The sequence below is a fragment of the Orcinus orca genome, chromosome 5, assembly GCF_937001465.1.
Source record: "Orcinus orca chromosome 5, mOrcOrc1.1, whole genome shotgun sequence".
NCBI lineage: Eukaryota > Metazoa > Chordata > Mammalia > Artiodactyla > Delphinidae > Orcinus > Orcinus orca.
The window spans coordinates 67985284-68000942 of NC_064563.1; the positions used below are offsets into that span (position 1 = coordinate 67985284).

Below are 15659 nucleotides of genomic sequence, written 5' to 3' on the forward strand. Positions count from 1 at the left end.
ATAAATTCACAGAAAGCCTTCTGTTATAGGCTTGAAAAAAAGATCTACTCATTTCTCTACTGTAACAGGAGTCTTGAAAAGCCCAAATTAAGGTGCAGAAAAAGGGTGAAATGAGAACACTAAAAGGCCTAATACTGCAGAGAGCCCCGCAAACTTTTCCCGAGTGATATATATATTCCCGAAATCATGAGTTATATTCATTTCACCTGCATTCTCTAATCAACGTTGTTTTAAGACCTGCCATGTCCTCCAAGGAGCACGTGGCCTAAACAAGGTTTGCCTGAGATATTCTCGGGAACTTGGAGTCAGCTGTGTGTATCTAGTTGGAGCCGGGCTGGTTAAGACTGGACAGGAGCACGGACCCTCCAACTGGGCATGCGCGGTGTCCGCTGGGTGACCTTTCGACACAGAGGGCTGAAAACTCCACCCTCAGGATGTGCAGAGGCCTATACTTTACTATTGCAGAACCTGGATTCCCGCACCTTTTTCCAATCACCTTTCCCCGTGTTCCCCACGCCTCAGTCGGCCCTGACGCTTGATTCCTAAACCTATAAATACCCCCGCCCCTTGCCTTGTAGGAGGCAGTTTTCAGACTTGATTTCTTGTTTCCTCTCTTCGCTGCTTTCCCATTAAGCCCTCTTTCTGCTGCAAACCTCGGTGTCTCAGCATTTTGGCTTGCTGATCGATAGAATGAACCTGGTTCGATAACATGGTTCAAACTCGGAAGAAAAGTTTTTACTGCTCTATGGCTGGAATAAACAAATAGCCATAAGCCTTCCTAAGTTGTTTTTGAGGGAACTATTAGTAAAATTTCTACTCCTTAAGGTCAAACCTTTTGGGGGGGAAACTAGGGAATGGGTGGTCTTAACTTCTGTCTGGTTTTCCAGGAATCCATCTAAGGGGCTGAGCTGGATGTATCTTGGAACTCAAAGTCATAGCCCAGTTAGTGATCTTTTCATGCAACCCAGGGCCCAAGCATCAGCTATGCTTTAAAAAAAGTAGACTAAGGGCTTCCCTGGTGGTGCAGTGGTTGAGAGTCCGCCTGCCGATGCAGGGGACACGGGTTCGTGCCCCGGTCCGGGAAGATACTACTTGCCTCGGAGCGGCTGGGCCCGTGAGCCGTGGCCGCTGAGCCTGCGCGTCCGGAGCCTGTGCTCCGCAACGGGAGAGGCCACAACAGTGAGAGGCCCGTGTACCCCCCCAAAAAAAAAAAGTTGACTGAAAGTTGGCAAGTAGGTGGGTTCAAGGAGGGGGGGTGGTGTCTGCTCACCATTGGCTGCGAAACCCGCTCTGCTTTCTACTCTCCTACTCTCTTGGGTCAAATGTTTGGTCAGAGCTTAAGAGATGAGGCGATGGGGCAGTTGTACACAAACTATCAACTTCCACAGTCCTAAGGCTAAACAGCTGAGAGGGGGAAAGAAAGATGCCAGGTGGCTTCTGCTTGCTTCAAGATTAGACCACTGAGGGCAAGAAAGAGACGGGTTTCAGGCACTTGGTAAACTGAAAGCAAACTTCTTTATTGTACACAGTACAGAATATAACGCAGCTTGGCAGGATGCAAACGGCCCTGCGCAGGGGAAAGTATTTCAAATCAACTGGCAGGTTAAAGCCTTTCTGCACTGTAGACTTTCCACACTCTGGAAAGAAGCAAAAACAAGAACAAAGAAACAAAACCATCAGGGAGGTGCATGAATCCGATGGGAAAGCGACGGTGATGCTGCCATCCTGTGTCCCGAGACAGCACAGGCCACGTGGCTACAGCAGGGGAGAGGAGCTCAGGCTACAGAGGATTCTTTTCAGTACTTGCTAAGACAGCATAAATCCATCAAAAAAAAAAAAAAAAAAACCCAACAAAACCCAAACCCGGATAAGTAAAGAAAGGAAAAAACAAATCCTATACAGCATTTACAACAAATTAACCTCTAGCCAGCTGGGGGTAAAATATGCATCTATGTATAGACTATGTGTAGGTTAGAAAGCTATAAATACCGGTTTGGAAAGTCCTTTGATTAGAATACAATGCTAATTAAGGCCCAAGCTACAGGTTCAATACCTTTGTGGGCTAATTAGCTTCCAAGAGAGGAAAATCTTGTCTTTCCATAGCTGTAAAATGCACCCCTTATCTCTGTGACCCTCTTCACAAATGTGCTCCTGGTCACCAGGGGGACTGTTTGAGACTACAGAGCGGGTCCATCAATAGAAAAACAACTCAAAGCACTGTCCTTCGCATATGAAGAGTAGCATAGTCATTCTTTGTGTGCTAGGTGTCAGGGGAAGCACAGAATCCTATCAGCAGGCAGCAAGGTGCTACCACTTTCTAATTCTTTTTCCACTACTTTGAGCTTAACTTTCATATAGCTTTAGCTGGGTTATTTAAAACTTTCCCAATATAATACAGCAATCGGAGAAAACCTTTTTTAAAGTGGCAGGAAACTAAGATGCTAGTACTGCTTTACCTGTCAGTGTCGCACAGAAGTCTCAAACCCTATTGAATCATATGCAGGGTTTAAAGTCCAAAAATTAAAGAAAAAGGAAAACAAAACAAACTGAAATGGAAATTGTCATCAGTCATGCCCAGGGAAGAATCCCTACCTAGGGTTTTCACCAGGTGACCAGGTTTCAAATGGACATGACATGTATTATGTACATATGCTTTCCAGAGAGGGCATGTGAGGGAACATGGGGGACTATACACATAGAATCTAAACGGTGTGTCCAGGCTGCCCTGCACACCTCAAAAATGTACAACTCAGGTGCAAATGTTCCATCAGGCTGTCTGGTGCAGAAAGCACAAAGCAGGCAATAAAAGAGGGCTTGTATTCGGCTAAGGGGACGCCCCCCAGCAAAGCCCCTTTCAAGCTGCAGCGTCTTCATAAGTTGGCACTGCCCTGTTTAAAGGGCGCAGTGCAGTTACCAAAAGGTTTGTTTTTTTTTGCTTTAAATACCAAAACTACAAAAATCAGTTTATAAACTGTTTTTCCAAAACAACCACCAAAACAAAACAATCCCCCGAATCAAAGCAAAACAAAATACTGTCAAAAGTGTTAATCACCCTTCTCCTAAAATTAAAGCCATCCACACACACAGCCATGTGACTGGGAAGAGAAAGGGGGCCTGCTCTACTTGGTGACCACATGGCCAGAAGGTTCCCAAGGGTAGCAATGGTTTATTATTTGAGAACCATGGAGTGGGTAACAGCTGTTCATCCTTTTTCCCCTTCTTTCCAGACCAAGAGGAAACATTTCAGATTAAGCTGGAAGAGCTCTCTGAGTTTTAAGATATATTTGTAACCCTTCATGGTTTGAGCCTCCCCAACTTTGCCTACCTCCTCTTCTATGGGTTTGTGACATCTTTTTCAATAAATTGTGCAAATCAGAGCCCTTCTACGTAAAGGCATTTAGTAGTCCATGATCAATGCAGATTGTCACACACTCTGTCCTGGTTTGTGGGTACTAACCTGAACAAGGTATTGCTTTGCATATATTGTCCATGGGAAGGAGGCTCCATTTCAATTGCTTTCCCAGAAACCTTGTCAGGTTCAGAGCTGAGGCACCAGCCTTTTGGTGGTTTTCTGCCCCTCCCTGTTCCCACTCCCCCGCCAAGGTATCTGTCTTTAAGGGTGCCGATCCAGAGACAGCTTGGGTTCTCCAGATAATACTCAAAGGGCAAGCTTTGGGAACAGCCAGAAACACAAACAAAACCACTGCCCTCGTTTGCCTGAATGGGAACTGCTAGCTCTAGGGTTTGGCCGCTCAGCCGCTCGGAAACTTAGTAAGCAAAGCCTTCGGCATAGGGGAGGCTGCTGCAGCGGTCCACATCCAGGAGGTAAGCAGGGTTGTCTTCAAAGTGGGTCAGTGGCAGGGTGTCCTCCTCGCTCAGATGGCACTCAGACTCCGCTTTCAGGAACGGACGTTGGTTGTCGGGGAAGGCCATGGAGAAAAGGGCATCGGGGTCGCAGACAAACTTGTAGACGTATCGTTCCCCAGCCACCTGAAGAGAGAAAACACACCTTATGAGGCCCAGCTGGAACAGGGCGTGGGCCGGGGCCAGGGCACCAAGGGAAGAATGAGATATTTGTACGTCACCAAGCTCTCAGGGAGCCAGGGACCAAGAGGCTCATTGGTAGCTGATTATCCAAATCATTCAGATTTATTTTGATAAACTGTGGGAACCTGTTACCTGCCAAGGGTTTTGTTGACACCACAGCTTAGCAATTGAAAAGAATATCTGAATTTCAAACTCATATTAGGTTCTTTTAAAAGAAAATCCTCACTGTGTTATACTCACAGCCTAGAAACAATGGTTATGCTGAGGCTGGTGCCTGATATTACAAGAAGATATAAGGATTGAAAGATGCAGGAGTCAGACCATGTGTTCAGTTCCCTCCAAAGTTTACAGTCTTCCCAGGACAGCTTTGCTCTGAAGGGCTAGGAATTCAGAGAGCTGTGTGGGAATTTTAAGTTTGTTCCAAAACCAAACAGAACTGTGTTTTGGCTTACCTGCAGTTTTACATTACTCATTCCATGGTTCTGCTACACTGAAGGAACTGATGACTACCTTTATATGAATTTTATGCATTATAATATTACAAGAACCAAATGGTCTTGATTAAGGGTGGCAGATGTATACAATCAATCATCCCTCTTTGGGTTGTTAAATCTCTCCTTCCCCGGCCCAAGAGTCAGCTCATGTATGTGGAAGAGGGAAGTAGGAGGACACAGTGGCAATGATACCGGCTCATAAGCCAGGAGTGGATGGCTCCCAGCCTTGGCTCAGTCGCTAACAAGTCTCAACCTCTCAACCTCAATCTTCCCTTTCAAAAACCGAGGGTATGGGACGACTGCTTTTCTAAGTCCCTCCCCAGACGGGCATGCTACCACTCCTCTTTTATTTAGTTCTCATTTACTCACGGGTCATGTAATAAATATAACAATGATCTCTTACACTGGATAGCACATTACTATTTCTAGAATGTTTTCACATATATTACCCTTTGAGATTAGATTAGGGTCTATTATCTACATTTTTACTGGAAACAGGCTTTGGAAGGTTGACTTTCCTTAAAGCATAAATGCAGTGCTGGATCTGAGCCCCCCAAGTCTCATTCCTGTGCCTTCCTGTACTTTTTGCCTGTTTTATTCTCAGAAAATTCTCTCCTACTTCCTTAGAAAACCTAGGAACAAGTTCATAGGGACAACTCGTTGCCATGAGTTCAAGTTAACTGTGTCTTGATTACATTCCCTCAGACTGGATCTGGAGTTGGGAACAGCAAAGGAGTAATGGCCCTCCTTCCTGAGTTTAGGATTCTACCCGATAATGTTAAAACTAAAAGGGGAGAGTGTGTGTGTGAAGTTTGAGGGGGAAAAGGCAGTGACTGATAATGGGTTCAGAGTTTCTTTTTAAGGTGATAAAATGTTCTAAAACTGATTGTGGTGACGGCTGCACTACTCTGTGCACATATTAAAACCCCACTGAATTTAACCCTTTTTAAAAAGGGGGGAAGTTGGGTGGGGTGACCACCCATCCTAGAGTATCTATTCACTCTGTGACAAGCACTGAAGTCAAACCCTCATTCCTGCCCCAAAGGAGCTGATACTCCTGTAGCAGATACTGACAAGCCAGGGAGTAACTTACAATACAGACAGTAGGGGAAGTGATGGAGATGAGCCCAGGTGTTCTCAGAAGCAGAAGAGGGACCATGTAACTCAGCCTGAGAACTTCAGATTCTTGGAGTAAAGAGGTGATTTACTGAGAAAACAAGTAGGGGCTGGCCAGGCAATGAAGGCGTTAGGAGTGTTCTTAAGTAGGACGGTAGTTAAATAGGTATTTTTTCATTTTATAGTATGCTTGATAACTTACATGAATGTGATATGTATTGTTCGGTAAACAAATATATTAAGAGAAAGATGGCTATGCTAGTGAAAGCAGCCAAGTACAAGTGAGGAAATGAGGGTTTAATGGTGCCTTGAGCCTGTATGAAGCATTAAAAAGTCTGGATCTTATCCAGAAGACCATCCATGAAAAGCTGTTTTAATAATTTTTAAGGAGAGGAGAGGAATATGGGGTCATATTACCACCTGCCTCTGAGAAAGATAAGCCTGGCTTCAGCGTAGACAAGTTCTCAGCAGCAACGACCACATACTTCTGAGTGCATCTTGGCATCTATCATGTAGACGGCTTAAATGTGTAAATGCTAGAATCTGGGCAAGAGTACAGTATAAAATCTGATGGCTAAGAAAAACCAATCAAAGATTTTCCATTCTCATCTTCTGCCTGTCCACAGGATTTTAAGATTGTGGCTCTTCACCACCTATCGCAATAAGGATTTTGTATTGGCTTTCTCAAAATTACACTTCATCCTTTTTTCTGCTACCTGCTACCTGGTGATTCTGCCATTTTGCAAACCTTGGGTTTTTAACTTGAGTTCCAGTTTCTAAGGTTCTAAAAGAGAAATAAGATTTTTTTTTACTGCCCTAACACTTTTGGGAGTATTAAACCAACATAGTTGGAGGTCTCGGTGTTTCAACTAAAGACTTCGCCTAAGCTCTCATGGGAGGGGAGACCTTCAAGTCGATTCCCTCACTTGCTCCTTTATGGATATAATAGTTGGCCTAAATGTCTGGATGTTTTCGTAAGTAGAGACAGTTTAAAGCAGAGGAGCCTAATTTTCCTACAGTGTCTTCCATACACAACCTTTGGCTTTCACGTACCCAACAGCATTAAAGGTGCTCCTTATTATCTCATTTAACTTAAGTTTTTCCAAGATGTTTTTCCTATCACAGAATTACTTACGAGGCTAACATGTCCTCCCAGTCATCACATACAGTTTTATTTCAGAAGCCCTTGACATTTTCTTTGAGAGTGGTCAGAGTGGTCTAAGCGTCTCTAGTAATCGCTCACCTTCTGCATGATGCCCTTTTCATAGTAATAGCGTAGAGATCGGCTGAGCTTGTCGTAGTTCATGGCTGGCCGGTTCTTCTGAATGCCCCAACGCCGAGCGACCTGAAGAGACAGGAAAGCAATGGAAACTCATTCCCTGGGCTTAGTGGTTTTCTCCCAATCCCAGGAGAGCCAGTTCTAGAATCTGACTGCTTTGGTCAGTGACCCATTTCTCTGACCTGGAAGGAAAAGCACTGAATTCCCTCAAGACCAAACATTTAGCAAAGGTGATGATTCAGTCAAATGCTAAGAGGTGAGACCTAGAGGTGGAAAAATCCTAGCACTTTAAGATTGCAGAGGGCTCGGCTAGCGTCCCAGAGGAAGCAGGCTCTCTACTGTTTCTCCACATATGAATTATCGACCAATACCCATAGACCATTAGCATGTTGCCATTAAGTGCTATGGTTTCTGTAGCAGTCAATAAGGAATAATTAGAATGGTCATTCCTGAAACATTAGAAACACACTGGTGAGTTGCTAATGGGCCAGCAGAGCAAAAGTTCAATTCTAATAAGATTGGAGAGGGGCTGGTAGATGTTTACTTATAGCAGCTCATGGAGTAAAGGGGAATCGGATCATTTCAGCCTGCTGCCATCCAATCCCCTGCTCCCAGCAGACTTGCAGAATGGACATTAAAACATGTAGCACCATTATCCACTTAATGAAAAATTAACAGGGCTTCCCAAACAGTTCTGAAGTGCATTATATCCAACTTGGTCCACCTCTGAGGTGCAGTGATGGGGGGGTATAATTGGAGGTTTGGGCAAAGAGACCTTATAGCAAGAAAACTTCCTAGTGGAGTTCAGCAGGACAGCCAAGCAATTTCTGTTCTCAAGTATCTCAACATCCCAAATCCTACTTATAAGGATGACTGTCGAGGTAAGAGAAGAATAACCTTGGAAACATGAGGTCTTTAAATGTATGCAAACCAGGGATCATGTTTTGAACATTTTGGGTCAGTTTTAGAAACTTAAAAAACCAAAATAACTACATTCCTTTTTATTAAAAAAAAAAGATGACAAACATGGAATGAGAAGTAGGGAGACTGCAAGTGGAAAAGGTGGATCATAAAACCACATTTCACTTGAAGTATTCTTTAAAAGTATTTGGGGCAGAATGGAAACAACATCTTCTGAATTCAGGATTCTAAGATGACCTTTAATAAATACCAAAAATAATCTGGTAAGTAGGGAAGAATGCATCTGTCCTAATTATATTGCAGTAATTCAATAGCCACGATTCCACTCTGCCTTGCAAGACACTGTGTGAAAGTTAAATTTCCATTCGTTTGCTTTGCGCCCCACGGCACACACGATTATCCCTGGCTCTCCCCCTTTCTCCACATTGCACCCGTTCAACTCTTTGACATGGCCCAAAAGACAAAATGAAACAAAAATACATCCCCTGGTTAAAGAAGACAAACACTTTATTTTACTATTATTATTTTTGGCTGCACCAAGCAGCATGCAGGATCTTAGTTCCCCGACCAGGGATCAAATGGTGTCCCCTGCAGTGGAAGCGTGGAGTCTTAACTACTGGACCGCCAGGGAAGTCCCAAGAAGATAAAACCAATTTTTAATCAATTTCTATTTTTAACCAGTTTTTAACCAATTTCAATTTTTAACCAACTTCTTTTTTTAACCAATTTCTATTTTTAAACCAACAGAAATAGGGGTAAGAAAGAACCTAAGTCAATACGTGTCCTTTTACCTGTTCAGAAGAAATGACACCATGAAACTGTACTTGAACTGCTGTCAGACACAAGTGATGCAGGGACCCTTAAAAGAAGCCCAGCCTCATCATTTTACTATAGTCAGTGGTGGAAAACAATTCGTGAATATTTTTCAACTTCAGCCGTGACCTCTCTTTGCTGTCGCGTGCATATGCAGTAGCTTGCTGGAGAGAGGTTTTATATATGCACAGACTTCAAAGCAGCTCTGGTAGCCATAGTTACTGACTCATCCTCTTGGGCCAGGGCCCTCTGATTCAGTAGCCCTCACCAGGGCTGCTCCTTCTGCAGTAATCATGATGCAGCACAACTGCAGAGCAGCTGGGAATTAGGGCTGTCCCATTTCTGGGGGGAGGGGAGCAGGCAATAGCTTGCTACCAGCTCCTCCTTTCTTTCGTCTTTCACATTCGTTACTTTGATAGCATGCATCTTGAGGACGGAGGCCGAAGGAGTTTTAAAAACAAACAAACAAGAAAACCTCACGTCTCTTCCTCCCTTTTTAAGAGAGAGCAGCCGCAGCGCAGGGAGCGGCTCTTTCTAGCAGCCCGTCCTTTTAAACCTCCCCACGGCATCAGTTATCCGCCACATGTTCAACAAACAACCCTACCCCCCAAAATATTCATTAATGCAGATTCACAGTTAAAATGGCTCCAGATTAAAGCCGAGTCAGTCATAATTGAGAGGGTGCTAAGCTGGATGACAATCAAAAGACATTTGATTAGGAGGCCTGCCAAAAGCAGTTCCAAAACCACAATTTCCATGCACAGTGTAATGGATATTATGGATAATTACCCAGAGTGCACTACTCAGCCACACAGCTGCCTACAATTACGGCCCAAACAGCTTCCTCCTCCGCTTCACCCTTCAAGCTTCCCCCATGACAACTTCTTACAGCTTTTTCGAGGAGTTGGTATCTTCCTGACAGTAACAAGAGTAGGGCCCTCCGAGTTATACAAGGATTAGAGAGCGAAAAAATTCAAATGCTGCATGTCCCGAGGCCAGAGTGCACACGTGGAACAGAGCTGATCCTGGGTTAAGAGAATGGAATATTCGGAGTTCATGGAATGCTCGGGGATTTCAAGGTGCGGCGGAAAGAAGTACTTCCTGAAGAAACAAAGCTGTCCAACCAGCTGAGGGAGGCTCCAGGCCACCACAGGCCTCCCCTGCGACTTGGCTGCTTGGCATTTCTGTGAGCATTCTGGCTTAGTATTAGCTTCGTTATTAAGAAAGCCGGGGCCCTTGGCCATCTGTTCATCATTTTCTTTACCACTGGTAGGAGAGCAGCAGATTCAATAACAGCTTTACAAAGGGTCATAACCAGGTTTACCTGCAGCTATACAGCCTGTGCTTAGGCCAGAGGCAGTGGCAATAAAGTAATAAAAGCTCCTGTCTGCAATGAGATAAATCAATAAGGGCTGCCCACATGACAGACTGACTTTCGAAAAGCCTTAGTGAGTCTGGGCGACATGCTTTCCTCAAGCCTCACATAAACCAGGCCACGTTATGAGGAAAAGAATGCAGGGCGGATGCTCTCCAGTGTGGCTGGAAGCCACAAACACAGCTCCACTTCTAAACACGACTTAGCCAAAAAGACACCCTTAGGAAAACACGGCAGTACCAAACTCTGGCTTTGAAGGTAGACTGACTCTTAACAGAAACCGTTTACAATATGAGGTGTTGACATATTTCTATTTTTTTGTGAATGATGCAAGATCGGGAACACCATACATGTATCTTCTCTAACTGCCTTTAATGAAGCCTGCCTTCCTCTCCTCTCAGTCAGGATTCTCCTTAAGTCTCCAATCCACACATTCTCCTTTGCTCATCTTAACTTTCAGGCTCCTTTCTTCTTCCAAATCTCCTGCTGTTAACCCCCATACCCACCTGTCCCCCTGGTGTGCTAAAGTGAGCCCTGGAATTGATGGAAAAACATCTACAACTGCAGTCCCTGTTCAAACTCCTTCCGAGAGCATTGGTCCCATTCCAATCACACCCAACCCAAAGATACATTTTGCTCTGCTGGTTTAATATGTAACACCTAAGTATATGCTACCAAAAGAAGCATATGTCGTATTTTCAGGGAAGTTATTTCTTTTCTATTTATAATCTCTCTAGATTCTAAATCAAATAGAAATCAAATCAACCCCTCTGGGAATTCCCTGGCGGTCCAGGGGTTAGGATTCCGAGCTCTCACTGCTGAGGGAACTACGATCCCGTAAGCCGTGTGGCGTGGCCATAAAACCAAAACAAACAAACATAAAACAACCCCTTTTGAAATATGCCAAACTCAGAGCCTGATTTAATTTACTTTGCAATATTCAGGAAAGGAGGAGTTCCATGATGTTCTCCCCTTTTGAAGAAACGGCATTGGTTCTGTCCATTGGCCTTTCTGTCAAGAGTCTGGGCAAACAGTAACAATGTTTCTTCTTTCTATTAACAAAATAATGAAAGTTTGTGTCCTCTCTCAACCACTGTGATATTACATTTTTAAAAAAAAATCTAACTTCCTAAGATTGACCCATCTCTGATAATTTTATTTCTCTAGGTTAGAGCCATTTGAAATACACAGTGGGGTAGTTGCAACCTATAATATATTACCAAAATGTCTTAAAACCTGTTCATGTAACCTCTGGTATAGGCTATGACATATGAGGGTTGACACCAAAACAAGTTGGTATCACTGAAAGAACACTTGAAAAAGACTTTCCAACAGAGAGAGCAGACCCTGTTAGAATGTAAGTCTTCATGGCCTCCCTCCCCAGAGTTTGCAGAAGTGTTACTAATACATTTTATATATTCTGCAGTGGAGAACTCTGCCTGTCTGTGAATTGTAAGTTGTCCTATTAACAGAAAAGGCACTGCCAAGCCCATTGGCCAGGCTAGAATCTGAACGAGAAGGAAGAGCATATTTAACACCGTAAAAAGGCTCAATGGAGAACAGGAACAAACATCAACAAATCAAATCACCTGATCCCAGCTTCCAGCGCTTACCTCCTCCGGTTCTATCAGCTTGAACTCCATGCCTCGGCCTGTCCAGGCGATGAAGTGGGCATTGGCTGGGTCGTCAAGAAGGGTAACCAGGAACTGCCACAGCTGAAGGGAACCTCGCCTCTGGTAAGGAGGCCCCTCCCGATACATGGTGGGCTCTTGTTTGACTTTGCCTGTTTGAGACAAAGACACATATGTGGTACTTTAGTCTCAAGTTTCTCAGCTGATTTGGGCAAACACTAATTTAGCATCAAGACTGATGAACATACTCTGACATCTTGAACCTTCCAGCTTCCCAACAAACTGGATGTGGCTACTTACCTTCCAGTCTCTCAGGAACAACACAGGTGTCGTCAAAGTACAACCGGGGATCCTTCTCATATGAAAAACCTGAAGAAGAATTTAGAAAGAACATGTTGCTTAACAAATAGTGTTCTCTGAAAACTCTGGATTTAAGGACTAAAATAGGATTCTACCATTTCAGGTCCTCAGCCTGATGAACTGCTCTATCTATGCCAGACTGAATTTTGGAGGGAACTTCAACTTCACCAGGACTTAGGCGTTCTGTTCTGATGCAATCACCTGCGCTTCAGTCAGAGGAGCATCAGTTCCTGCTATCAGAGCTGAGACTGCAGGGAGGCACTGAGTCACCTGTACGTTCCTTTGCATCTTGCTTACAAGGTCTGCATGGATCAGTGTGTCCGTGACTAAGCCTTTGTATCTGAAAAGACATCTCATCTATTTCAGTTGGCCTTACCGGGTGGATTTGGTTGATCTATACGTGGTCTAGCCGTTTTCCTTTTAGCAAATATTAATTTCAACCTTTCTTACTGCTTGTCTAGGCTGCCCACACACCTCACTCAGTCATGAAAAAGCTTGGAGGGTAGAGAACAATGCCAAATGAGTAAAGGCTTGGGCCTGTGGAGGACTGTGACAAGCAATAATTTCAAAAAGTTGGAGGTATTATCACCTCCAGACACTGTGGAAGGAATCTGAAGAGACTTTCTGTCAATAAAACTTATTCACTGTATAGACAAGAAAACAAAGGGGAACTGACTGGTCCAACAACACATGTAAGTGGAAATGAAAGGAAGGCAGGGCAAAAAGTGGAAGGTGTCAAGAAGAAGGATGGCCTGGCATCCTAAACCCACCAACCCTTCATATGCATTCAACGCTGACCACCAGGTCGCCAGGCACCCTGACAAGGCCAGCGGCTCAAGCCAAAGCCAGTTAGTAGACAGGCGTGATGGGACCACACCCTTGGCTGCGGTCCAGCCTGTTCCAGGGGGCGAGTGCTCCAGCGTACTCTCCTCTACCCGCACACTTCTCAAGAGGAAGCAGCAGGAGCTCCTGTCTGCTCAGTGGTACTCCCTGTGCTTGGTTCTCTGATCAGTTCGTCTGGTGTGCGGTCCAGGCGTATGAGTATCAGGTACGTGGTAGGGGGAGGGCAGAGGAGGTTGCTCTGCAGTGAAGGGCTAGCATTAGATTTTGAGAGGGATTTGCTCTGACTTAAAATCCCTGGGTAAAGGTGCCAAGAAAGAATCTGTTCTTTTTCTTCACAATCAGCCCGGGTGAAGTTCTCCTTGGCAGGATCAGCACAGTTTTAAAGAGGCCTGGGGTTGGGAAAACACTGCCCAACCTGGAGGAAACAGACTGTTTTAAGGTTCTGTATTATTCATTTTTGTTTCCTCAGCCCCAAGCATTATTTCTCTGCTTAACTACAAAGGAAGTATATTTTATTTAGTATTTAATCCAATAAATATTTATGCCAGGCACCGTGCTAGAAGGGGGTAGATAGAAGAATACAGACTCCGTGCTTGCTCTCGTGGAGCTTGCGTCCCAACTGGTGGGGACAGACAACAAAGTAGGGAAAAAAGAGACATGGTGTACTGTGGAAAGTGTGGGCCCTGGAGCCAGACTGATAGACCTAGGTTAACTGTGTGACCTTGAACAAGTTAATTAATTGCTCTCAAGTTAATTTCCTCATCTGAAGACTGGGGAAGATAATAATTCCCACCTTATAGGCTTGTGAGAATTTAATGAGTTGATACATATTCTGTTCCATTGACCGATTTATCTTTACAATAGAGAGCTAAGAATAGCTCCTGGTACATAAATGTGCAATACATGATAATTATAAGAAATTAAGACAGTAAGTACTTGTACATTGTGATAAGTGCTATTAAAAGATTAACTGGATAATGTGAGAGCTTTTTCTTATATTCTGTCATGGATTCTAAATTCCTTTAGTAAAAGGACATATCCTGAATATCTTAGCCTCCTTATAGCACCTGGTACGTAAGTGCTCAATAAATATTTGAATAAATATGAGGGAATCTATAGTTTCCATTAAAAGCTTTAAGAATGCAATACTAACTTTTAAGTTAGGGATTCAGGGACTCCTATAATTTATTTTCCAAGTTGGTACTAGGAAACTGACTTATGACAAACTATTATACTTTATATTAACAAGAATTACATAATCCATCATGCTTCATGCTTTTTGCCTTGGCTACCAGGAAGCTATGTATTTCCTGACTTTCCACATGGATTTTGCTATTCCAGTGATGTTTTAACAGCCTTATTATAAAGTCATTATAAATAAACTACAAAGTTTACACACCTGTCAAAATTGCCATTTTATTTTTAGAGCTTTTCTTCCTCTAAGGTAAAGAAAATACATTCACAGTTCACAGTATATAGGGAAAAAATGTAAATCCAGATTAAATTCTAGGTTTGGTTTTTCAAACTAATCAGATGAAGCCCTGCCCATGAGTATCGTTTTGGTGTACTTTGTGGTTTCTAGTCATTGCCACATGTGGTTCTCTAAAACATCTGGAAGATGCTGTTGGTTTAAGTGAAATTTAAGTCAGTTGAATTTGCACAGCAGTTACATCAGTTGTGGCCACAACCATCTAATCACTCAAATAAAGGTGGCAGGAAGGAAGAACCTGTTTGAGGGACAAAGTGGAAATGAAAGATTCAAAACAGTATGCAAAGATTCCAGGTGAACGCTAAGGCAGGACGGCTGTCTTAGTAATCACAGATGCCAATCAGAAACACTTGTCTCACTATTTCACGGGCATCTGTGGTCAAGCCCGTAAGGAGGAGAGAAAAACCATGTCAGGGTAATTGAGAGCAATTAAGAATGCAGATCTCTTTGAAACTAATTTCTTCAATGTATATGGGGTCAGGGAAGAAGTGGGGGAAAAACACAAGCTCGCAGATATTCTGTGTGTAGTAAGCAGCCCGATGCCTTACTAAAAATATTTCCTTTAAGAGCATGCTCCTTTCTAAATGTTGTAATCATGCAAAGTGTTTTCCTCCCTCTCTTCCCTCACTCCCTTCTAGTTCGCCTGCTGCAGACATCAACTGCTGCTATAGAAACATTCGGGAACCTGGAAGAGAGCCCCACACAGCTGTGCCGATCACGGCCAGAGGTCCAGTAGACTGCCCTTCCTTCCCAGGGCTGGACACTCGGAATATCCCCGGGTGCCCGTGGCAGCCACACTGGGTCTCCCCTCTAACCAAGTCAGTGGGAGGCAGCCACCCATAGAGACCACTCTTGTGAACCAATCACTCACAATAACCAGCCAATGCTTCACAGTGCTATCTTACCGGCTCTATCAACCTTTCTCTAAAACTCTAGAACAGTGGTTGTCACCCTGGGACACATGAGAATCACCCAGGAAGCTTTACAAACTACTAACGCCTGAGTCCTACCTGAGAATTTCTGATTTAATTGCTCTGGGTGAAGCCTGGACACCAGAAGTTTTAACAGTTCCCCAGGGGATTCTAATGTGCAGCCAAAGCTGAGCCTCATGACTCTGCAGTCCTAGTTCTCAGGTCAGTGTGCGTCACAATTGCCGGGAGGGCTTGTTGGAACACAGTGCTGGGCCCCTCCCCTGGAGACTCTGATTCAGCAGGTGGGCCCTGAGAATCTGCTTTTCTAACAAGTCCCAGGTGAAGCTGACTGATGCTGTAGGTTTGGGGAATCACACTGC

The 15659-nt window shown here is 44.0% G+C and overlaps 1 protein-coding gene across 3 annotated transcripts in view; it reads right to left on the minus strand.

Moving 5' to 3' along the window:
* Positions 1 to 1496: 1496 nt before the first annotated feature.
* Positions 1497 to 15659, minus strand: part of ETV5 (ETS variant transcription factor 5) — a 56732-nt gene continuing 42569 nt past the window's right edge. For all 3 annotated transcript variants that reach the window (XM_004278459.2, XM_049709964.1, XM_049709965.1), the window contains 4 exons: positions 11977 to 12045; positions 11659 to 11828; positions 6901 to 7002; positions 1497 to 3990 (listed from right to left, as the gene is read on the minus strand). In XM_004278459.2, coding sequence (XP_004278507.1) covers positions 3769 to 3990; positions 6901 to 7002; positions 11659 to 11828; positions 11977 to 12045 — 563 coding nt within the window. In that variant the 3' untranslated portion in view covers positions 1497 to 3768. The remainder of the gene's footprint in view (positions 3991 to 6900; positions 7003 to 11658; positions 11829 to 11976; positions 12046 to 15659) is intronic.